The following is a 25,453-nucleotide window of genomic DNA, read 5'->3' as shown; positions in this document are numbered from 1 at the left end:
AGGCAGACAAAAGGCTTGTTCCAGGTACGCAAACAGTTATTATGCCATAAACGTGTTGTCTTTGTATATAAAAAAAGGGCCTCCCATATTTTTCTCAACCTTTTTCAAGGGAATTTTCAACGATTGGTCCCTATTTTTTCTTAGAGTTTTTAGAAATACTTGAAATGGGGAGATCTTGTAAGCGAACAACTAAGATGATAGATCTTGCCAAGGAACAACTTAGGGTTAACCCAGGTTTTAAGTGGTATTATTTACATGCTAAATGATCTGATTTAAAATCCGGAAGTGACAAACCCCCATCGAGATTCTTACGTTGCATTGTCTTTTCTTATTCCATATGAATCTAAAAATAGATACATTGAGCTCTTTGAAGAAACTTTCAGGTGGTGATAACGGCAACATAGAAAATAAGAAATTGACCCTAGGGAGGACATTCATTTTTATGGTAGCTATTCTTCCATGTAGAGCTAAACACAATGGGGACCACCTTTCTAAATCCTCCCTGATCATATTAAAGAGAATTTGTTTTTTGTTGAGCAAAAAACTTTATTAACATTATAAGTGAATCTAAAGGAACACATTAAAATAATTTTTAAAAAATCCATGTAGGCCTATACTAACCCTTTTAAATTAAAAGCACAATGGCATAAATTATCCATAGCCCTGGCAATTTTTGTATCCATCCCTAATCAAACACACCTGCTTCAACTCATCGGCTTGTTAGCAGAGACACTAGCTGAAATGGAAATGGAAAACCGACTCCGAGTCCGAGCAACACAGTAGTAACGTTTCTAAAGGAATTTGCGTGCTTGCACGAATCGGTTGAATGAATGATTCAGTGACTCGCTCACTTGTTTCGTTTTGAATGAATCATTGTGTTTGAACGAATCTGACAGGAAAGTCAAAACACGGACAAGAGTGAACGGGTAAGTTTTTAAAGGTCTTGCTCGTATATTGTGACTAAATCGTCATTCCTGTATGATCATGAAAACAAAATTTGCCTTTTGCAGTTTTTGACTTGTTTTTCCTCAAATTAACTTTTTTTTGGGACATGCTAATGCTAGGTCACTGAGAAAATCAGGAAAACATCCAAGATGGTCGCCAAACTCGTTATATCAAAAAAATAATAATTAATAAATAAATAAATAAATAAATATATATACTAATCACTAAACCAATACCCTATATTGAATAAATGAATAAATTATTTTCTTAAAAAAAAAAAAAAAAAACTATTTGATAGGCTTTAAGTCTGGCAAAAGTGTAGCACCGCACATAAATAGCTTGTTTTTATTTTAAGCAATTCTAAAACTACAACATCATTAGAAATAGCCCGTGTGTGAATGCAGGGATCCCAGATCATCTCACGGTTGAATTGAACGAATGACTGAAAAGACAATGTGACAAGAGCTTTTCCACCGTTCATCTCTCTCTCTCTCTCTCTCTCTCTCTCTCTCTCTCTCGCGTCCCATCCTCTCTGTCCCATCCTCTCTGTCACTATAGAGGTCGAGCAGGATATTCGTCTGTTTTCACATATAGCCATCAAAACAGTAAATGAGAGCGCGCGTGAACATCTGAGGATCCGTGCACATTCATTCATTTAGTCATCAAAACAGACAACCTGAACAACATGCAGGTAAGATGCTGTACCTGAGACGAAGGCAAAGAAAATATTTGTATCTGTTAATAGTACAATATTTGGTCTCCAACTGATAAAAGTTGTTTTAATTCAAATAAATAGAAATAAACGTGTTCTGGTAAACGGTTTTTGAACGCGAATAACTTGACCCTACTATCTATTTATCTTTCTATGCCTTTCACTTTGAAGTGTTTAGAAACTTTAATTCAATCCGCATATTTCCAAATAGAATTGTTGAACTTTTGGTATTGTGCATATAATCCATCGTCTTCTTTAATGACATTTTTTCTACAGTCAATTAGATTACGTCTAATTTATTGCTCATGTAAGTGATACATAAAGATAAAAAAAATTTGAAGGTTGTTTCCTATTTAACTTTCTATCAATGCCATGCTCTCTAAAATGGTCTTCAATCAGACTTTGTAAGAATTTCTAAAGGCTGGTTATTCATACCAAGCAGTGGAGACTGCAGTGTGTGCCTGTGTGTGTGACTGTGTGTGCAGGTTTACTGTATATTACATTGTGGGGACCAAATGTACCCACAAGGATAAAACCTGAGATCACCTACATTCAAGGGAAATGGATTAATAAACATACTAAATGATGTTTGTTTGTTTTTTTTGTTTTTGTTTTTATGTAAAAAAGGCAGAACATTTTCTGTGATGGGTAGGTTTAGGGGACAGAATATACAGAGTACAGTATAAAGACCATATGGAGAGTCCCCAAAAATATGGTAAAACCGTGTGTTTGTGTGTGTGTGTGTGTGTGTGTGTGTGTGTGTGTGTGTGTGTGTGTGTGTGTGTGTGTGTGTGTGTGTGTGTTGGAAGACAATTAAATTGTCTTGAGAGGAGCCCTAAGCCATTTTCATCTACAAAGTTTGTTGGATAGAGACTTTTATAACCAGTAATCTGATTATTATGTAACACTGTGCCTTTTTTAGGCTACTTTAGAACAGCCTGTGTCAGGAATTTGATATCATGCCCTTCACGTCCTTTAACTAACGTAATATAAGAGCTTTTGGATGAAACAGGGAAAAGGGACAAAAATAAATATTTCAGTATCTATACCAAATTTCTAAATGACTGTAAAGGAATTATGTGCAATGCTACCCACATTTTCTTTTAATATTTTACATTATAACATTGCATTTCCCCACTACACTGGTGATATTTATAGTTACAGAGAAATACTTTATCCACTAAAACATAGATGTGCAAGACAAGAAAAAAAAAAAAAAAGACACTGATGACCTATGACAACCTCAGTGATGGCTTATGTAATCACTGGCGAAGGAACAGTGTGTTCATGACTGTTGCTTGATACTGTCATATGCGATTGACACTTTGTGATAGTTTAGAGCTTAGGAGTTTGTTCTCCTAAAACACGCAGTAACCAGTATTTGGTGTGAGTTATCAGTAATATTTTCAGTATATTTACTGTGAAAGTTGGTTGAAATAAAAAAAACCTTAGGTATATTTACAGTTTGAAATATTTTTATACTGTTATTGTTTTTGTTTTTTTAAATCAAGCTGCAATTGCAACGCACAAAACATGTTTTTAAAAATGAGCCAGATTTGTTTAGACCATTAGCAGTTATTTAAAGCAAGTATTGTATTGATGGAATGTCAAAATGTGTCACATACACACTCAACATAGAAAGTAAACTTGGCTCACCTTGGTCAACTCCATGGCATTCTCATCTCTCTGATCATAATAGGAGATTCGTTTCTTCTAAGGTTCCTGAAAAATGAGATGTAGCTAGGGGCCCGCCTCAGTTTGAACAGATGTAATGCTGCCTCTTCATGCTGGCAGGCAGACTGTTTTAAAATTCAAACACCATAACTCTAAGTAGTGTTTAATAATTCAGTGAACATTTTGCCAAATTCTAGACAGGAAAATTTCTTACTCTGGCCTCTGAGAATCTTTCACAAGAAAAACCCAAAGTACAGCCCAAAGGCAACATTATTGGGTGGGCAGAGAACAAGAGGACTGGATAAATGTGTTACTGTTGGGATTAAGATTGTGAACATGCACATTTTATAAGTGTAAGAAAGAACAATCTGAGCATTTTGAACCCCAGGGCCTAACCATGGTTTTTCTTTTTTTGGAAATTCATGTGCTCATTGTTGTTTATGTTGTAGGATTTGTTTGTTTTTTACCCTAAACTGAAGTTGGTGTCATTGGTGCTCTAATTATTTTCAACTCAAATAGTTTGCTATATAGTTATCTCAGCTAGTTTTGATCAATATCCTACAGCTGCTCTTCAATCTTCTGCTCTGCTTAGCTGATAGTTGCTCAATAAACTGTTCGGATATGTGATGCTCTAGAGAGGTGTTGATCTCATAGGCAGAGCTTGTGTAAGGCTGAGGAGGGCTTAAGCCCTATTAGTATTATCTGGGGACCTCGTGTGATTTAGAAATGGCCCATCCACATCTGAATTTCGTGTGGCGCATCCGTACGGGATAAGCGAAGCCTGTGACTTTACTCGAATTTACTGACTTATCTCCCGGATATGATGTCAAGAATAGGCTATTGCTTGGAAATGTCTTGTCGTTATTATAGGTCTAGCTGTATGATGTATCATAAACAGAAGAATGTTGCTTGCATGCTATACATGTCATTCATTTCCATCTAATCATGGTTTTCAGCTTTCTCTTTCTGCAAATTGGATAGTTGTATGGTGTATAGCGATATGACCCAGCACCCAAAATGCTATCACAACACTCCAACTCCGTTCTTCGCGAAAGATGGGTAAAAAAGCGCACAGGAAACAAAAACCTTGAAAAAAATTATAAACGACCCCGCCAAATCACAGAGATGCCGATTCGCACGGGACTAATATTATCACATATGGTAGGTCATTTGCGGGGGAATTTTTACTTTACAAATTACAGACATGGCTGATTTGCACAGGATTAAGATCACAGACAACCTCTGCAATTATTCCAAATTACTAGAGGTCACCGGGTAATACTTATCCCGTGCGAATAGGGCTTTAGCCTTACCCTGGCCATGGGGCCACGGGTCAAAAATTTAAAATCTAGTAATAAAGTGAAAATGAAAATTAAATAAAGTGTCGATTGCATAAGATCTGCTTATGTTGCATCATACTTTTTACAGCGTTGGCCACTATATCCAATCACACACGATCTGTTGAAATGCAATGGCCAATCAGAGGCGTTAAGATTAGTAATCGCTGAAACATCAGAGTTTTGTTCATTCACTCTCGCGAATACTCTCATCATAAACCGATAAACAGATTTGGTGTTTGTGATCTTGAGAGCTTCGAAACTAATATAGGTTTTTCTATTTTCAACGTATTTTTGCAGCATTGAGCAATGTAGCCAATCACAAACATATCTGATAATTTCTTGAACGCAATGGCCAATCAGACGTGTTTAAGTTAGAATCCCCTCACCGCTCAAAACGCCAGAGTTTGTGTCCAGTGCTGAGATCTGCCGAAATCCTCTCGTTACATTTAACTTGTAACAAAAAAGTGAAGACATTATGTAGGCTAAATAAACGATTAGCAGGACAGGGATGTGTAGGTTGTTGATAGACGACATGTAACATGACATTCTATTTAAATGTGTTTTTAAGGAGGAATCGCATCTAGCCTTACCCTGGAGTTGGTTCACCCTCCTCCTATAGTTGAGCTGTTGTTCAACTAGTGCTGCAGTTGTTTCTCTGTTACATCTTTTCTAGATCCTGTTCAGATAATGCAGGACGAACTAAAGACTAAATTAAACACTAAACTAAAGACACTGTCTCATTGGTCAGAACTCCACCAAGGGTTGGACAAACATCTTAGTTTAAAAACTCAAGACATGAACAAAGCATTAGGATAAGACTACGGGTTAAGACTGGTAAAAATGGGTTATGGTTAGAGCCTAAAACAACATCATGCAAGCCATCTAACTACTCTCATCTCACATATTTTTCTTTTCTTTCTTTACTTGGTTTCTTTTCTTTTCCGCTGAGAGTCTCGTTTTTTAAAGTTAAGTTTTGGCACAAAGCTTCAGTCAACGACTCTATAGTCTTTGCTCGCTTAAAACTTCAGCCACAAGTCTCCACTCCATTCATCTTCCAACAAGACGTCACTCTAGATGCAAAAAGTCCTCCAGAGAACCAACTCAACAGCAAGGACAACAGCAAGGACACCACAGAAGGGAATCCCCATCAGACACAAACAAAAGCAAGTAACACCTCAAGATTCTAGCCAAACTGGTGCATTGGTATAAAATTATTTTTTTTGTAATTACCCCACCTAAGAAACGATAGAAGGGTTAAATCAGTTATTAATGGTTCATTCAGGTCAGGTCTTATAAAGTGCATATATTGCTTGAAACTTGGGATTTCATCATTTCACTCTCTTAAAACTAGTTATTTCCTCACTTTCTTTCTTTCTGCAACTTGTGAATGCATGTGTTAGATATTCCTTTCTGTGCATTAGAATAGTTCAATGAAGTCTTGTTGCATTTGAAGAGAAGTGTTCTGTGCTTACGAATTTAATGTCTTAAAGTGGTGATCTTGTTACCTTGCTAATAATAGCATTAGTCCCATTGTCCCACTGCAATACCTTTGTATCTACCTATCGCTTTATTTGCAATACCTATCGCTGCTCTCCCTGCTCTTATCCATGCTAGGCTGCATGGATGCACAGGGAGTTCTTGCCCAGAACAGAACCATACCTAACATCATGTTAATTGTCAATCATCTTTGACGATAGTGATCCTGACATAATTAAAGGTCATGAAGTTGTTGCTAGAAAGGCAACAATAAGTCTGCAACCCTTAAGCAAAAATCACCCTTACTAAAATCACTTGTATAGCGCGCTGCTCTCTAATCTCTTGTACAGTTCCATTGCAGTGCCACTAATGCTGCTACTCTGGTGTTCCTGTGGGGATATCAAGAACCGTTTGTGTTGGAGGTGCCATATGTGGTTGTTTGGGAAAGGTTGAGCAGGTTGAGCAGTCACAGTAGTCAAGCCAGAGATTAATTGGAGCCTGCTATGCTGACATTGCTCACACATTACACTCGACTGACTCGCTACAGTCATGTCAATAATGCAGCAGGTGCCAAGGTCGCTTGGTGACAACATGACAGTCCAGCACAAATACACACATGCCCACACGACAGCGAGCATTGTTTACAACCAAATCACAGCTTTAAACACACAAATACAGTCAAGGAAGGAAACAGTCTGGCACTCTGCAATTTATTTGCCGGTGTGATTATGTAACACTCACCGCTGCCTGTCAGAGCAGATGTGTAGCCAAGCAAATTAGTGCTTGTAGGTATTTACAACTTTTACCGTGCGTGCTTAAATTGTGTGTATTTGAAGAATTAAAAATGTTCTTTATAGTTCTTTCAGCGTGTTATGAATTTTCTTTCCTGGCAATATTTAAAACATGCTGGCCCTCAAAAATGATGTCCCCCAAGATGTTTTATTGATGCTGTTTTAGGGAGCTTGAATAATTTAGCGATTCTCTAAATGTTCATAGCAAAGCTTACTGTCTTTTCATGCAAATAAGAAACAAGAAAAAAAGTGAGGACCCTCACAGGATTCCAGTAGTTTGTACACGCAAGCGAATTTTCACTGATGTGTGTTTTTTTGTTTTTTTTAAGGCGTGTTTGATATTTTTCATTAAAGCTGCTATTCCTTAGACGCTTTCCTCACTCTTTCGTTTATATTTTTACTTATTTTATCTCTGTATCTTTTTTATCAGACGTTGAAGGTTGTAACAACAGCACATTCGAAAAGATAGTATCCTGCCCCAACCTTCTTCAGATGCTTTTAAGATCTGGGCTCTTTTAATGTGTTTTCTCATTGTCGTTGTCCTCCAGGCAGGTGGACAGAAGGGCGTCGATGGAGGTCTGCTGCCTGACGCCAACGGGCGGGATGGGGACCCCAGCGGGCAGAAGGAGAGCGACGGGAAGTGGCAGAAGCCGCGCATCTCCCGCAAGTCCCTCATGAAATGCTGTCTGGTCAAATGGATCATCGCCAGTACAACGCCCCAAGGCTCAAGTATGACTCTTACAAACCCGGAAAATAACACTAGCCAATATCCAGATGGAGGAGTGGAGGGAACAAAGGAGATGTTTAATAAAGCATTCGTAACATATTATACGCAGCTGTGAACCGTATACGAGTCTGCATTAAAAAGGGTGGTCTAGGGTACGGTTCATGTTAACTCCAGTACGGTTCGCTGCTGAACGCAATCGTACTAAATCATGGAAGTGAACCGCTATTGATGACCTATGATTCGACAAAACTGTGTTTGTGTGCGTCTCATTCACTTTCCTGAAAAGTGTGACTGACTCACTGCAAGCAGAGAGAATGTGTCATTTCATTTATGCTCGCCTTCAGCAGAAATTAACTCCCACGTTCTTCAGAACATTTGCAGTACAATTCGCAGCAGATAGACGCAAGTGCCTTTATGTGCTGGCAATTTTAAAACAAAACCAAAGGTTAAAAAAACAAAATATAGAAGTGAGGTGAACAACGCTATGCATTTTGCCGCCTTGTGTGTCGTCGTTACTAAGCAACAGGGTAAACAGCTGCTGCTTTGATGACGCAAACGCACTGCGGTTCGGGCCCAAATAATATAATGTGAACACAATCCAGAAGGGGGAAGTAGGAGAAAACGAACTCTGGTTCGGACCAGAGAAAAAAAAGTGGGAAAGCACCCTTAGAGGTATAGCCTACTATAGGCCTATAGTATATACTTGCTTCTGCCATAATTCTTTAACTTAAACACATCTGAGCTTTAAGAAAATCATTTTAGGTTCCCACAGTTAAAATGACTTTGTATGATGTGTATGTGCGCTTAGCTTATATAGACCTTATGTAGCCCCGCCCCTTTTCACCGCTGCGCTCGTTGTCTTTTGTCTTCCAGTCTGTATTTTCACAGCGATCTTGCGTATTTATGAATGAACGGCTCGTTTTACTGACATTTGTTAAGACATCTGCTTTAAACATTACAATCCTCATGATAACTTTCGTTAACTTTACATTAAGTAAATCCACTTAAAAAGCTAATTACTCCTGGACAGCAATGCCATAGAAATATACAGAGCAACCGTAAAAAACGAAATTCAAAGACAATATTCTAAAGATGGCTGCGCCCTCGTTTCTCTGGCGCATAAGGTCTATATATATATATCATCATTTCAGACATGACTTGAAGGTAGCATATTATGCTCCACTCCAGGTTTTCCATTTCACGCTCCCTGCTCAGTGGTGAAAGAAATGCTGCTCTGAGTGAGTGATCCTGGAGTGAGTGAAGCACAGGCTGTGTCTGCAATCATATACCCTCATTCACTGTTCCCTACATTACTCCTAATATAGCTCACATGAGGGAGTGAATGAAAACGAGTGAGCGAATTCGGACAATGGAAGGGCTGCTGCTTTTGTAAAGTTTGAGCTTGCTGTTTAATAATTATTTGAAACTTAGCAAAGTAAGATTTATATTGATATCTGTCATGAAAATATAATAATAATCAATTAAAAAGGAATACATACCTGAATGATATTATGCTGTACCCACATTGTACCAGCTGTTTGGAAAATGGATGGATGAATGATTCCGCTGCGGCGCCCTCTTCTGGTCAGACGCGGGAATTAATCTGTTGAGTGACTCAGTGCATTATGGGTATTCTCTAGTATTCAAACGTGCTTTGAACCAATCAGATTGCTTGGGTCCTAAGCTGGGACTCATCACCACGGTGGGACTTCACCACAGCGGTTAAGCGTACATCGGTTGTACCCTCATCATTGCAGTGCATTGTGGGATTGAATGACTGCACTCGATAATGTCCACTATGGTTTCTGACACCATTCCAAATGGCTGTCCTCTCAAATAATGCCCTATTTAAGGGTATAGGGGGCAATTTCAGACACACACATAATAAAAGTATTAATTTTTTTTAAAAACAACAACATTTGAATGGTAGTATGTACTATATAACCTACAACTGTATATTCTATGTACTGTGAACTATCTATCTGCTGAAGGCAACACTGTTCAGCAACTCTTCCTCACTAGACACTCAATCTGATATCATATTTTCCTGTTCTTACAGCATCGCTCTCTCCATCCTCCTCTAATTTTGCTTTCATCTTCTTTCACTGATTCTCCCCCTTCTGCCCCTCTATAAAGAATATTCTAATGTTATAGTTAATTATCTTTAATAACTGTGAGATGTTTTAGTCAGTGTTATATGCAGGGTTTGTGTGGTTATTAATAGGTAACTTCTGTCAGACCACTCAGGGATGGTATGAGGACAACATGTGACTGAGCTGCAACGTCCGGTGTAAATAATTGACAGAGCATCTCTTGTGTGTGCAGACAGTGAGCAATGTAGCGTGAGTGTGTGCCTACATCTGCAGGACTGAGACCTCGGTTCACTTTAAACCATCCATCCCATCAGCATTTTTTAGCAGCCTGTAGTGTCGTCAAGTTTATATTTCTATATTCAGACAATCCTTTGGGCTCTACATTCACTCCTCACCTCTCTTTATGTAATTTCTGCAGTCAATTTGTGTGCATTTAAAATAAGCTATTAGTTATGTAAATTATTTAAAGATATAAAGGAAAAGTACATTTGTATACTTTTTTTTTTTTGGCTCCCTGGACCAGTGACTAAAATCTCAAACTGCTGAATCAGGTGCAGAAATGCAATTCTGCTTCACATATTGAAACAAGGCATTTGGGACTCCGGTCCAGACAGCCTCCAAACTTTGTGCAAGTGAAATGAAGTATGAGGTTGTTAAAATCAGGTTGTTAAAACGACTTTCTCATTAAAGCCTCTGAAGAAGAGTATTATAATCATTAAATGTTTTTGTGAGCCAGCATTTAGGAAGGACTTACTTCCACTGTTAGTGAAGTTAAAGGATTATGAGCTGTGAGAAGCTCTACTTCTCATTTGGTATAATCCACTAAAACCAATGAATTAAATAAGCACAATCATTTTCCATGTACATGTTATGACATGGAGAATTAAAATGAACCTAATTTAATTAGAAGTTGAACCTATGGTTACCCATTTAGGTTCACATTTTGGGTGGAAACAAATATTACATAATTTGAATATATGTATGTATGTATGTATGTATGTACTATATGTGGCACTAGATCACAAAACCAGTCACAAGTCGCACGAGTATATGTGTGGCAATAGCCAACAATACATTGTATGTGTCAAAATTATAAAATTTTCTTTTATGCCAAAAATCATTAGGATATTAAGTAAAGATTATGTTCCATGAAGATATTTTGTACATTTCCTACCATAAATATATATGATTTAAAAACAAATTGTGAGTAAATGCAGCACAATAGCGAACATAAATGGACAACTTTAAAGGTGAAAAAATTCAGAATAGATCAGAGCAAGAAACCAGAACAGAATCCTAAGTTGTCAAAGTCCAGCTGAACTCAGTTTTTTTCCTCTACTTTGTATTGTGAGCCCAACAGATGGCAGTATGCCTTTGAAGAATACAGTGTGTGGCTTCATGAATATGATTACATGAGGCTGTGAGTGAGTGGCACTGAAATGCCATATAAACTAGTATAACACATACTAATAACTAGAGAAAATTCATCTTCAACTTTACATGATCGTGTCAGGTTAGGAGTTAAACAAAGTTAGTAAGTGCCCTAACCTACTATTCAAAGATTTTTTTAAAGAAATTAATACTTCTATTTAACAAGGATGCATTCAATTGGTCATAGGCGACATTTATAATGCTACAAAAGATTTATATTTCAAATAAATTGTGTTATATTGAACTTTTTATTTATCAAAGATTCATGGTTTTCACAAAAAAAAAAGTGTTTTCAACATTGATCATAATGAGAAATGATTCTTATTGTAACAGCAAATTAGAATATTAGGAAGATTTCTGAAGGATCATGTGACACTGAAGACTGGAGTAATGATGCAAAAAATTCAGCCTTGCATCACAGAAATAAATTAGCCTACATTTTAAAATATATTCAAATAATATTACTGATTTTACTGTAATTCTTGATAAATAAATAAATGCAGCCCAAGTGAGACGACTTCCAAAAAACAATGTTTTTAGTTTGACAACAAATACAGAATGTGTGTATGTATTTGTATGCAAATATACAACTTTAGAATCCGGTCAGCAATATTTACAAGAAGATATTGACACATTGAAGTTATTCTATTCCAGCCACATTCAGAACTTAATTGGACTAAATCCATACAGTCATTGAAGCTCTTTTTCACCTAGATCTGTCCTTGTCTTTAGACACATCTCATTTATATTATTTACAGTTTTCTATTAATTCCTCTGCAGCGAGACGTGTAGGTGCACCATTCCATGATGCAATATGCTGACACTTCTTATTGAATGCAGGAAATGTGATTTATTAATACAATATTACCGGAGAACCACAGTTAAATGCTGATGAGAATTATTGGATAATGATAAAAACTCTCAAGTAATCTCGAAGTTCCTGTTGAGAAGTTTGTCGTTATTAACAACTATCCATTTTTGTTTTGCTTTGGATTTATACAAGGCGTTTTAATATGCATATATGTCTCACATTTACATATCACCTAAATCTGGAGACATACTTTTCAGGCTCCATAAATAATTGCAGGCAAAATGTTCCCCCCACCAAAACAAAACTAAGAACTCAAGACATCTATAAGTAATCCCTGTTTGATATATCATACTCATAGACCATAATGCTGTTTCAGCAACAAGGCCATTAAATTAAGAGCTGCGCTGAGTTTTAATCACTTACATGGAGACACTCCCCTGAGATAATATTCACCCTCATGCATACTATAATGCAATTGCCTATGAAAAACATGCACAGCATTTTCCAAATGACAAAATAAGTCCTTCATGGCTACGTTGCATTATACAATATCCGTTAAACATTTGTCATTAGTAAGATTTCTTTAAAGAAGTAATGCTATATCACCAAGTATTAAACAAGTATAAAGTTTAAGTCATGGCATTAAAAACTTTTACATTGTTACAAAATTTATATATCTAAAATAGCGCCACACAATTTATAATCTCCCTCCTGTCCTATGTCAGTCCTTGCAGTCTTGCATTTAAACTTCATGCAGACTGAGATTTTAGAGGGAGTTTCTGGCAGGCCCCAAAGGCCATGTCCTCTCTTGATGTATTGATTTCCCCCGTCTCACTGATGCCTGTGTCCGATTTAAACTCATGCATTAATAAGTGCAAACTCATCAGCTATCATCTTTGCCCTCCTGCACTCGGGATTTATGATGGAGAGCGTTTTTCATGTTATCAGTGTTTAGTATATCTTCCTTTACAATTCTGATGCACTATTTTCATATTAGTATAAACTATAGGGCTTACATGATATGCATTATATGCTGATTAATCAATATTCTCTGAAATAAAGCCCCAAAGTTATCATTCAAAAGTAAAATAAAAAATATAGCTGCGAGCAGACATTTTCGGGGTTCAAGCACTTTAAGGCCTTTAAGCCAATGTGTAAAAATGTATTATGTTTTATTTAGCAAGCATGTAACCACTTTATAGATGGAAAAGACCATTTACAGACAATACAGGCAATTTACCACAGGAAATATATGGTTTCTAAAGCTTTTTAACAGTTATAGCGCCACCTATGGTCCGATTTCCATAAAAGTTTGCATGCTTTTTTCGTGAAGTTTTCGTTTAGGAATGATAGGCTTTTGGGTGGACTTGGCCATGCCTATTTTCTAAATGACCCAGCTATATTCAAAGGCCAAAGTAAAAAAAAAAATGTTGATCATTAGAGTCCTGCGAATTGTGCAGTGGTTTTATTGAGGTTGAGCCAAAATACTTTTGAAATAATCTCTAATATTTAACAAACGATTCGATTGACAGTGGCGATCCTGAATCAAAGTTGCTCAGAATGAGGAGTTCTACCATGCAGTATGAATGTTGTGGGCATGTGCAAAAAATCGCATGGTATACAATTCTTTACGCACATGAAAAACGCGAAAAGAAAAGATGCCCCCCGGTGGCGTTTCTCACAGGCGTCTACGGCTGTGAGTCAAACAGGCCCAGCGAGTTTCGTTCCGATCGGCCTCCGTTAACCTTGTCTGAAAGCTGCTCAAACTTCATTGGCCGCCACCGGCCGCGTTCTTCGAGATATACAAATGTCCTCAAAGGCAGTCTTGGCACCTTGGAAGAAGACACCGCATTAAGGCTGGGACGGTATGGATTTTTTCTTACCGCGGTTGAAAAGCAAGAAATTACCGCGGTATTGCGGTAAACCATTTTAAACCTCAACCCCCCTCCCCACCCTCCCCCAGTTTTTTTTTCTGCAACGTCGCAGCTGGAACAACAAACAAAGTGTGGCAGTGATAATCACGGGTACTGTTTATGTGCTTTATTTAATGTTAAACTGTGGACATACAAGTGTATTCTTTGACAAAGATTGTTTTAGTAACTCAGTAGCCTATGTATTTTTAATAATGTTTAAATGGTGTAATATTTGTGAATTTAATTATGTAGCCTACTTATCCATTTTCTTGCAAGTGCCGTCAAGAGTACTCCCTGGTGCTGTGCACTTGTCGCGACTCCGCGAGGGTTGACAAACGCGGTCTTCACGTGAGAGAATTGTGTTAAATATATTTAAGCACGTGCAATTAAAAGCTGAAGTCCTGCTTTTGGGGCTTCAAATTATAGGCTATAAGACATTTTGCAATATAATTGGGAGTCTGCACAGGGTGTTTATTTTGAAATTGACTTTTTTTTGTACTTTTATTTTGTATTTACGGTGCGGCTTGGAACGCAGCGTCTGTCGAAAATAGACTAGGCGCCTATCTTTAGCGAAGCGGAGAGACGCTTCTGAAACGCGCCGCGTCGTGGCTGGTGTAAACACAAGCACTGACGGTAACGTTACAGATCCACTTGTCCGTGCGACACATCTGTCACGCCGCACTCCACTTTATTCCTATGGGTGACGTAAGCGACTTTGACGCACCTGCAAAGCATTCCGGGAAGGCGGCGCTTCATTTGGAAAAATGCTGCGCGTCAAAAAGCTGTCCGATGCCCATCTTATGGAGCATATGGAGACGGGGGGGAAGTCTCTTGCAGGTTCTCTGTTCTAATACGCAACATTTCCCGCTCGGTCAAAACCATGCCCATAGCGGTAAACACCCATCAATGTACAAATGTGGGGAGGCGTCACGTCGCAAAAGTGGATGTAAATAAGGACCACTCGCGCCACAGAGTGTAAATAAGGGGTTATAGTCAATAGCCTACGAATGGAATGTTATTATGTGTCATGGAACATTGCGCTCCCCAACTTGTGAAAGGTCGGATTTGCTCCATCTTTTGATGATAAGTTTTGTTTAGAAAACCTTGAATCCATGTAAGACACAATCCATGTCATTAGAATCAATGAATCCATGTCATTAGACACAGCGTGAACACATGTGAAGGCCAGTGTTTATTTTTTTTTAATTTTTTTTTTTTGCGGTTATGACGGTGACGAGCTCAGACCCGCGGTAGGCGTCACGTGACCGCGGTATTGCGGTAATGCGGTAACCGTCCCAGCCCTACACCGCATGCCAATTTTCAAGTCAATCGGACTTAGGGTTGCGTAGCTATAACCATTTTTATGTTTTTCCGTGATAGCGCCACCAAGTGTCCAGTCGCCGCATGCTTTTTCACATGACCACAGAATTAACTCTTACATAGGTGCACCGAGTTTGGTGAAAATATCTCATTCCGTTGAATCAAAATTTCAACTTTTTTGGGATAATTATTGACAATCCAGAGAATCTTGCTGCACTTGTTTGGTTCGGATCGGACCAAAAACCTAGGACTAGTTCGCAAAAGTAGGTTATACAAAAAAAATAAACTGAAAATTCCGATGGGCGATGATCAAATCTGAGGCATGCATTTTGTTATAAGACACTTGAGCCTACGCCTAATGGTTAAGGAGTTCTGAGCGATTTCTGACTTTTCACCGTTGTAGCGCCCCCGTCAGGCCGATCAGGGCAGGCCTTGGTGACGTTGTTTACGGTGCGAGTACAAGTGACAAAAACATTGTTACAAAACAGTAGCTTTAGAGCTCAATGTGTTGTTTTCTCCTCATATCATTTAATCAAAACATATTGCTGTCTTACAGTCCTCAACAGTGCATTTCACAGACTTTCGCATAGACTTCAGCATCTCATGTATGAATGTCACATTTTTAATCTGCTGTGTCGACTTTATAACATTCAACGTTCACTCAGCTCCTCAGTTTGAATGGGCACGAAGCTTCCGGTTTCATGCGTTCGTGCAGCTGATGAGGAAAGAGAGCTGCAAACGCTACAGAAATGCACAGTCAAGATTTTCACTTCGCGTTTACATACGGAAGAGCCATAAAATAGTCATAATGCCCTTCCGCTAATGCAGAAACACTTAAGAGCATGTTGAGTGACGCAGATTGAGGCAGTAATGTCATGCTCTATATATATATATATATATATATATATATATATATATATATATATGTATATGTATATGTGTGTTTATATAGATGTTATCTATTTATCAGTCTGACTATCAATCGATCCGTATCTATCTATCTATCTATCTTTCTATCTTTCTGTCTCTCTGTGTCTATCTATCAGTGTGTCTCACTATCTATCTGTCTGTCTATATCTATATATCTATCTTTTTATCTATCTATCTCTCTATTTATCTGTCTGTCTGTTTACTTTTATTTATTTACTTACCATAATTTTAGTTTTTTCATAATTACTATATTTTATAATTACTTTTTACTTTAGGCGCCTCCATTTTAGACAAACTTTTACAACTTCATAATAATTATCAAACAGTAAATGGTGCTTTGGAATACTTGATTTTGAAAGGTCATTTACTGCATTCTGTGGTCAGGTATTCCACTAAACTGTCAGTTTCTCACTAAAGAACCAATTTCCCTATATGTTCGTACTAGCATCATGTATCTCATATTACTGTGTGGTCTCTTATCTTCTCACATGGTAAAATAAGTCCAGCTTTAAATCAATATTTCATACTGCTTTATCACATTTATTTACTTGGCAAGTAGCCATGCAATAAGTGGGAGGATGGACAGTACAGAAAGACTGTACATCCTGTCATTATCACAAAACAAACCCCCCTTTTAAACCCATTTTACAAAAATAAAACACCCCTCTTGCATGTCCAGGTATATTGTGATTAAATTCTGTATTTTTGTGTCATGTAAGTAAATGAATGATTCACCAGTTCAACTGCTTGTAAACATACTCGCATTATGGCTGGCTCATCATTGTGCATTATTGCTAGAGAGATGGAGAGAGAAGAGGGAGTGTCTGAGTCTAGAGATCAGACTCTTTCAGGACTCCACGAGGAGTATAATGTCCGAGGAGGACCATGACACACTAGTCCGTGGAGACCAAAGCCGCAGGAGGTTTTTAAAGTAACATAGTGACTTTAATCTGCTTTTATTTTAAAAGGATGTAATTTGAAAGGATCCGTAGTGCAGGCATGACTGTACGGTTTGCCTTTGTGGTTTGTTTACAGCTTAGTGCATCAGTGATTCCCTGCGAGTCTATTGGAATTCAGAATTGTTCCGGGAATGGAGTCTTTTAAGAACTTGTTGCAGCAAAATAGTTTGAAGAAACATTGATCAAACAAGATGAGTTGCTTTTCCTAAAATCATTCAATTGGCATCTAGCATGACCTCTTGACCTCTGTTCATTTTCTTAAAGGAATCGCATAGCTAATCGCAGTTGCAATGGTCATTCAGGGCATGGAGCTGTTTGCAATTGCTGTAGTGCTTCTTATGTTTATAATGGTGCTCAAACAGTTTGGGGTCACGGATCCACTGCTGGATGGTAAGAACCACCGCATGGTTTTGATGTTGGCCCTAGTTCACTGTAAAAAAGGGTAAATGTGGAGCTATTTCTAGCCAAGGCTGCATTTATTTGATCAAAAATACAGTAAAAGCAGTAATATTGTGAAATATTATTACAGTTTAACTTTTTTTTCTATTATAATATATTTTAAAATGTAATTTTATTCCTGTGACGTCAAAGCTGTATTTTCAGCATCATTACTCTAGTCTCAGTGTCACATGATCCTTCAGAAATCGTTCTAATATGCTGATTTGCTGCTCAAGAAACATTTCTTATTATTATCATTGTTGAACAGTTGTGCTGCTTCATATTCTTTGTGATTCTAATGTTGTAAATATATTTACTGTCACTTTTGGTCAATTAAATGCAACCTTGCTGAATAATTTCTTTCAGGAATTTTTTTTTTAATTACACCAAACTTTTGAATGGTAGTTGTAGGTTGAATAATATGTTAATTTATATGCTATAACACTTTTTTTGTTAACTGACAAAACTTGCTAGTCTTATCAATGTTCTATTTGCATCAGCTTTAGTCTGTAAACAATTCTTTGGTCAGATAACCTAAAAAATGTTATGCATGCGGAAACTTCGAACTCTGAAACTGGAAAAGTCCTTTTTGACAGATTGAACTCGGTTAATTGCACATTAACCGAGAAGAACATGACAGCTATATTCACAGTATGAGGAAATACATTCATTTAATGTCATGCAGTTTTGGTACAATCCAACTAATGTGTTGTTTTTCCATTGCTTTCTCTTTATTTCCTCTCTAAATCTCTTCCCTACCTTCTTTATGTTCTTGTATGCCTCATAGATGGTGAGTAAATGTCAAATAGATCAACGGTTCTCAACTGGTGGGTTGCAGATTTGTTCTAACAAAGGTTGTGGGAGAACAATGCTAATGCTGAAATGCAAAATGCAAAAAAACATACTTATTTCAGCAAAAAAAATAATCTGTCACTTGATAAAAGCCAAATCCCAACATGTGCAGGTTGTGTTACAAGACCTCATCCTCAGACACCATGAACAAAACTAAAGAAAAGAAAATGATGATGGGTGAATCACACAACTGCGGTTATTTGTGCATTTACAAATTAAAAAAAAAAATCTATTAATTTTATGTCATGTTAATCGTTTTTATACTGTTGCAGTTCATATTACCCTTGCGAAAAATGCGTGCATGCAATCGTATTGAATGTGCACTTAAATGTACTTTTAAAATCTTAAATGTATTTTTTTTAAACTATACTTGCAGATAATTTAGTAATGAAATAAAAGGTCTCTAAAGTGTACTTAAAGAGAGCACACTTTTATTAGTTTATTAGCACACTTAAGTACACTTTTAGAAAGTGCACTTTGTAATGTCAAATTAAAGTATAAATACAATTGTTTTAATAATCATTTGTCATACTTTAAAGAAGGACACTTACTTTGACGTGTTGACTAACATACTAAAGCACATGTAAAGTACTTGTTTATCATTTTAACAGTAATGTGTTATTCATTATTACATTTTAAATTTGCTACTTAAGCAAATTGCTACTTAATCAATTAAAAATATATATATTTAAATACATGACAAATGATTTTCAGTAGAAATGACATTAAATAATATTTTAGTTTGCCATAAATACTTGTCAGTGTTTGGCAGTTCGCTAACCATATTTTAAAAAAACAATAGAACGTAATTGTGAAATCACATATAAAGATGTAAAGTACTTAAGACTTACTGGGTCAAGAAAAGTGCCCTAAAGTGAGCTGAACTTTTAATGCATTTAATATAGATTCAAACTATTTGTTTAGTTTTATTTAGCATGTAGTTAAGTGTTGAAAACATTACATACAATGAATGTACACATAGAATATACTTAAGTGCAAATTGAATGTAAAGTTAAAAAAAAATCCGTAATGTTAAAGGGTGATATATTTCTGTTTCATTTTAAGGAGATTTTTGTTTTAATTTGTGCTAAACAATTTCGGTAATTGCCGCTGGTTCCCCACTCGATGTCCAATTACAAATCTGGGCCCTGAAGCGAAACCAGTAGAGAATCGCTGATATTGATCCCTCCTGGTCTCCCGTTCTGCCCCGTCTGTCTCCCCAACAGCTCCTCTTCTGTGGTTCACAATGGTTTACAGTGTTAAACTGCAGGAATTGATGCCCAATTTCGATTTGTTGACTAAATCAGATTTTATTTTTATTTTTTTGATGACCAGCTTGCATCTTCTTTTAAAAGTGACCCATATCCGATATCTGCATTTAACAATATACATTTGGCGAAACAACCCAAGGTAGACATACTGACCCAGAAAAGCTTAGGCACACAACGACGAAAAAAGGCCTTCCTCTATTGCGCCATTGAAAAGAGTCGTGTGATCACGTTTAGTGTCCACCAGAGTTGACATCATTCGCAACCGTCGCTTTTTCAATTATGAATGATTTGCATAGACAGGGGAATATCCAATCTGTCCGCTTACATGGCAAACGCAAATGCATATCAGATTTATTTCCACATGTTCTGATATTATTGGAATCCATGTGCTTTTTTTTTTCATGCTTAGACGTTCAAGGGTCATATCCAACCTATGACACGTGGGAGGAAAAAATCTGAATTGAGTCGTGTAATGTAAATGCGGCATATTTCTGTCTTCTTCTTTTAAACCCCAAATATGTGGCTGTCCTTTCACCTGCACTCCAAGCTTTACCTGTTTAGTTCTTTACTGTCCTGCCCTCAGTGCAACCCAACTGATATCAGTCACTCACCTCCTCCACGGCCCTCCTCTTCCCACTCTTCCTCATGCTCTCTCTCTGACAGACACCGTTGAGAGTGATCTGGAGTTGTCCATGGTCCGACATCAGCCAGAGGGCCTGGAGCAGCTTCAGGCTCAGACCAAGTTCACTAGGAAGGAGCTGCAGTCGCTCTACAGAGGCTTCAAAAACGTAAGACTGCTTAAAGAGATAGTTCACCCTAAAATGAAAAATAAGTCATCATCATTTACTTTAAATCAAGAAATCAAGATGAATCTAAAAGCGACTTGAAATACAACACCTAGAAATCCCAAAAAAGTATCTGTACTTTCTTCCCTGAGTTGAATATCTCTGGGCTGGAACTCTTTGTCTGATGAGAGTCAGAAGGACAGTTGACAGATGTGAACACGAAATACAATCTATGTCCCATCCGTTGTGTTCGTCACTACAAAAATGTATCATGTCATTTTTTTTTAATTCTCCTTTTGTGGTTCAAAAAAGAAAGAAGGGCATACACTGCATTAGAACAACACCAGGGTGAGTAAATGATGACTTCATTTTCATTTCAGGGTGAACTATTCCTTTAAGTTTGTTGCAAGTGAAAGTATCCTTGAATTCTTGTCACGTTTCTAAATAGGAGTGTCCCAGCGGATTGGTGGATGAGGAGACGTTTAAATCGATCTATTCCCAGTTCTTCCCTCAAGGAGGTAGGCTGATTGTTGCATTTTCAACTCTGGTTTGATTATGTGGATGTAATCTTAATAAGTGAACAAGTGAAGTAATAAATAAATTCACCCAATATGAATATGACACAAATTTTTAAATGTATAATATAAAATTGTATTCGTATTAATCAGCCTTTTTTAAAATGTATTTATTAATTCATTAACTTTATTTTTAAAATTAAAATATTTTTTACATTGTTTAAATAGAATTTGATGACTGAGTGAAATAATATACAGTATATATATATATATATATATATATATATATATATATATATATATATATATATATATATATATATATAGTTAGAATATTAATAGAATGAATTAGCATTTTATTTATTTTAATCTATTCATTCATTATTTTTTTTCAATTGTGTTTTATCAAAAATAGGTTTTAAACAGTTATATAGTATATATAGTTATACTATTAATAGTATTAATCACCATTTTCATTTATTTATTTATTTTACATTTTTTTAATAGTTGGTGACTTTACTATTTTTCTAAAATGTGGAAAAGTTATAATAAAAAATAAGTAGGTGTCGAAAGTCCAAAATAAAATCCAAGTATTTATGCAGAAATATAGTTAATCATTCTTTTTTTTCTTTTTTTTTTCAGATGCCACCACATATGCACATTTCCTCTTCAATGCTTTTGACATGGACCGAAACGGCTCTATACGTTTTGAGGTTAGGAACATTATTAAATACTATTAAATATTATTAAAACAAAAATTATTTGTCATTTGAAAGACTTCAGCTCTGTAATACTACTGTATTCAACTGAAATGTTTATATTCATGCACATCAGAAGATTAACAATAATATCTGCCTATATTATTATATAATTATATAATATATCTGCCTGAATTTCCCCAGTGTGTGATTAATAAAGTCTTACTTACTTACTATACATCTTGATTAGGCCAGAGGGGAAAAAAAAGATTAATTTCAGAATTGCTAATATTATTGTACTAATATTATTTTACTTATGTTCTCAACAGAACACAAGTGTTAGTCCGACAGACCAACACAACTGAGAATATTTCATTTAATTATTTTTAAACGCGTGTTTTGGCAGGACTTTGTAATTGGCCTGTCTGTTCTGCTTCGAGGTTCTGTGACAGAGAAACTGAGGTGGGCCTTTAACCTCTATGACATTAATAAAGACGGCTACGTCACCAGAGAGGTATGAAAGACACGTGTTAACAGACTGCACATTGTTTCTTTAGTACAAATATGTGTTTGCTATTGTTACTGCACTTTCTACAGGAGATGCAGGCTATCATGAAGTCCATCTATGACATGATGGGCAGGCACACCTCTCCTAGTGTCAAAGATGATGCTGCATTTGAACACGTGGAGAATTTCTTCCAGGTACCGAACTTTTAGCAGTCCCATGGAACGTTATTTCAGCCAGCAATGGTCATCTCTTTGACCAAACTCTCAAAACACCTTTGCTTCACAGAAAATGGACCGGAACAGAGACGGAGTTGTAACCATTGATGAGTTCATAGAGACCTGTCAGAAGGTAGGCCAGGTTTAAAAGGGTTCATATCATAAGAAATAAAACTTTTTTTCTTTTTTTTTTTTATCTATTGACGTGGAAGAGTTTATTGTTTGCTTATTTGAAAATATACTTTAACTTGCAGAGCTTAAAACTTCCTCCCCAGTCCAAAAAGGACATTTATCAAAAACCAAGCTACAAATTCAGAAATACTTCTGAAATAGTTAACATAGGTTCGCCCACATTTGCAAATCAGCAGTCCAAGTGTTTATTTAATAATAGGATGGATATTAGTCATGAAATACTACATTCTGAATTGTTTTGGCACAAAAGTCTGGACTGACATTATACAGCAAGTTAGTAATATTATATGAACCCTTTAAATCATAATTTTCATGGCCTTTCTCTCTAAGTGAGGCTCCTCGACATGCATAGTAATAATAATAATAATTGTTATTATATTTTTTACAAAAGCATGCCACTTGGTTTTATATTTTGATATTTTTCATCTTTGACCCTCTGCTGATCCTCGCGTGGCAGTCAAAAATGAGCAAATATTTTAATTATTAATTATTTCAGTGAAATTAGCGTACTATATTTTAGTTCAGTGTTTTTATTAATAATTTAGTATTTTGTTGGGGATTTTATGGTATTAAATTATATTTATGAAGTAGTAGGACAATCAAACCCAAAAATATAAACAATTTGTGTTCCAAATTTGAGGTTGATATCTCAAAAAATGAGCTTTCAGTAAGATTTTGTTTGTTCATTACTAGATGAAATCCGTTTCCCGTTCATTTCCGTTGCGGTCATTTTTACCACGAGGAGTACAAGTGACTTTTTTTTTTTCAGGCCCGACCATTTCGAATCATGTCCGTGATTTTTTTGTGTGTTCATATTGCAAGTGCCAAAACATTTACCAGTTTTTGTACCATTCTGAAAATTCTAAAAAACAAAATTTTAAATATTTTGGTTAAAAATGACAGATAGTTTGCTATTATCTTAAGGAAATTCATCGAAAACCAAGCTACAAAAACAGCTTGTACTTTAATTTGATATTTATTATTGATATTAATTAAATTATATTATTTTATATAATATTATTTTGCCCAGTAGAAAAAAATTATTTAAATAATTTAATAAGAGTATGGAAAATGGTCATGAAAAGTACATTTCGAGTTGTTCTGGCACAAAAATCTGGACTAACATTATACAGTAAGTGGTAAAAAAAAAAAAAAAGATTTATGTTATATGCCTCCTTCAAATCCCTTTGTTTTCATGTCCTATCTAGAAGTATCTGCGGTTCCTAACCATGCTTTGACAGAAGCGTCAGAGCTAATGTCAGATAAATGTCAACATTAGACTGATTTCCGTTGATACGTAGGCTCTCACTGACAGCTAGACATTTTCTAAACTCTTTCTAACATGAAGCTGTCAGCAACAATCTGCGACTGACGCTTATTCTCTTTTACTAGGACGAGAACATTATGAGCTCCATGCAGCTGTTTGAGAATGTCATCTAGAGCGCAGCATGAAGTGCAGAATGATCCTTGCTCTTTTTCCAGCATTGTTCCATTAGTCCTCAAGCGCTCCACGGGGACTCTCGTCTAGAAACACTTCTGTTTTGCACCTAGGCCCTGTAGCATGTGAATGAACATTTTGATTGATTGTATTAAATGCTGTAACAGGATGTGGGCCGCCTGCGAGTGTGCCATTACTGTATGTCTCAATTTAATCTGAAATATTCAAGACAGGTTTTAAATGCTCATTTGTATATATGTAGATATATCTGTGCCCTTAAACTTGCATGTTTGCCTGCCTATTTGTCTGGCCCATTGTCATTTTATACAGAGAAATAAAGGCATCAGTGAATGACTCCATGATGTGCGAATGTCCATGTGGGATGTGGAATTCTGTATCTTTGAAAATGAATTAGGCCTACTGATATTTTTTTCACGTAACTTAAAGGGTTAGTTCACCCAAAAATGAAAATTCTGTCAGTAATTACTCACCCTCATGTTGTTCCAACCGCGTAGGACCTTCGTTCATCTTCGGAACACAAATTTAGATATTTTTGATGAAATCTGAGAGCTGGATCACCTCTCCATAGGCTGCTAGGTGACCGAAACTTGCTGGCCCAGAAAAGATATTAAAGAGATCGTTAATATAGTCCAAGTGACTACAGTGGCTCAATCTTAAGTATATCAAGTGACGAAAATACTTTTTGTGCGCAAAAACAAACAAAAATAACGACTTTATTCCACTATTCATTTCCTTCTCTCTGGGCCTCTAGTTGGTTCACGTAGTGTTTTTGAACTGCGCGTCTGTGTTGCACGTCACCACGTAGGCTCACTATTGGCCGACGCTGGTCATGTGTGTGATGCGTGGTGACGTGTAACACAGACGTGCAGCGCAAAACCTTACGCGGTTGGAACAACATGAGGGTGAGTAATTACTGACAGAATTTTCATTTTTGGGTGAACTAACCCTTTAACTTAAAGCCCCCCTGTGGTAAAAATCAAGCTTTTAAAAGGGGTGGTTGATTATGATTTCACTTTTCTAACTTTAGTTAGTGGGTAATGTTGCTGTTTGAGCATAAACAACATCTGCAAAGTTACAATGCTCAAAGTTCAAAGCAAAGGGAGATATTTGCTTTTAAAGAAATGGCTTTTTAAGGACTACAACAAATGGCTGGTAGGGACTACATGACATTCCTCCCGGGTTGGTGACATCACAAACCCTAAAATTTACATAAACCCCGCCCCCGGAACACAATTTATAGATTAGCACGACAGAATCAATGACTAGAAGATAACAACACATAAGCTACATAAATTCATCAACTAACCATTCAGAAACGTCTTGTTGCATTCTATATGTTGTCACTTCTTTAGTCTCTCCATTTTGTCTGACTCCGGTTTGAACATAAAAGGCTAAATG

General features: G+C 36.6%; 1 protein-coding gene across 1 annotated transcript; it reads left to right on the top strand.

Annotated features, from left to right (window-relative positions):
- Positions 1–1,497: 1,497 nt before the first annotated feature.
- Positions 1,498–24,389, top strand: kcnip3b (Kv channel interacting protein 3b, calsenilin). Its single transcript, XM_084105146.1, has 9 exons — positions 1,498–1,636; positions 7,487–7,667; positions 20,347–20,471; positions 20,917–20,986; positions 21,626–21,696; positions 22,088–22,195; positions 22,279–22,383; positions 22,475–22,537; positions 23,989–24,389. The coding sequence occupies exons 1-9, from the start codon at positions 1,631–1,633 to the stop codon at positions 24,034–24,036; spliced, it is 777 nt and encodes a 258-aa protein (XP_083961272.1). The 5' UTR covers positions 1,498–1,630; the 3' UTR covers positions 24,037–24,389.
- The last annotated feature ends 1,064 nt before the right edge of the window (positions 24,390–25,453 follow it).

Source organism: Abramis brama (genome assembly GCF_963993115.1).
Source record: "Abramis brama genome assembly, chromosome: 25".
Lineage (NCBI taxonomy): Eukaryota > Metazoa > Chordata > Actinopteri > Cypriniformes > Leuciscidae > Abramis > Abramis brama.
This window is presented reverse-complemented; position numbering and strand designations above follow the sequence as displayed.

What these genes read in the sequence shown, in the direction of transcription:
- kcnip3b (XM_084105146.1), top strand. An exon ending in TACAACGCCCCAAGGCTCAA is followed by an intron (nt 7,668 to 20,346) that starts GTATGACTCTTA and finishes TCTCTCTGACAG; the next exon opens with ACACCGTTGAGAGTGATCTG. An exon ending in TCATAGAGACCTGTCAGAAG is followed by an intron (nt 22,538 to 23,988) that starts GTAGGCCAGGTT and finishes CTCTTTTACTAG; the next exon opens with GACGAGAACATTATGAGCTC.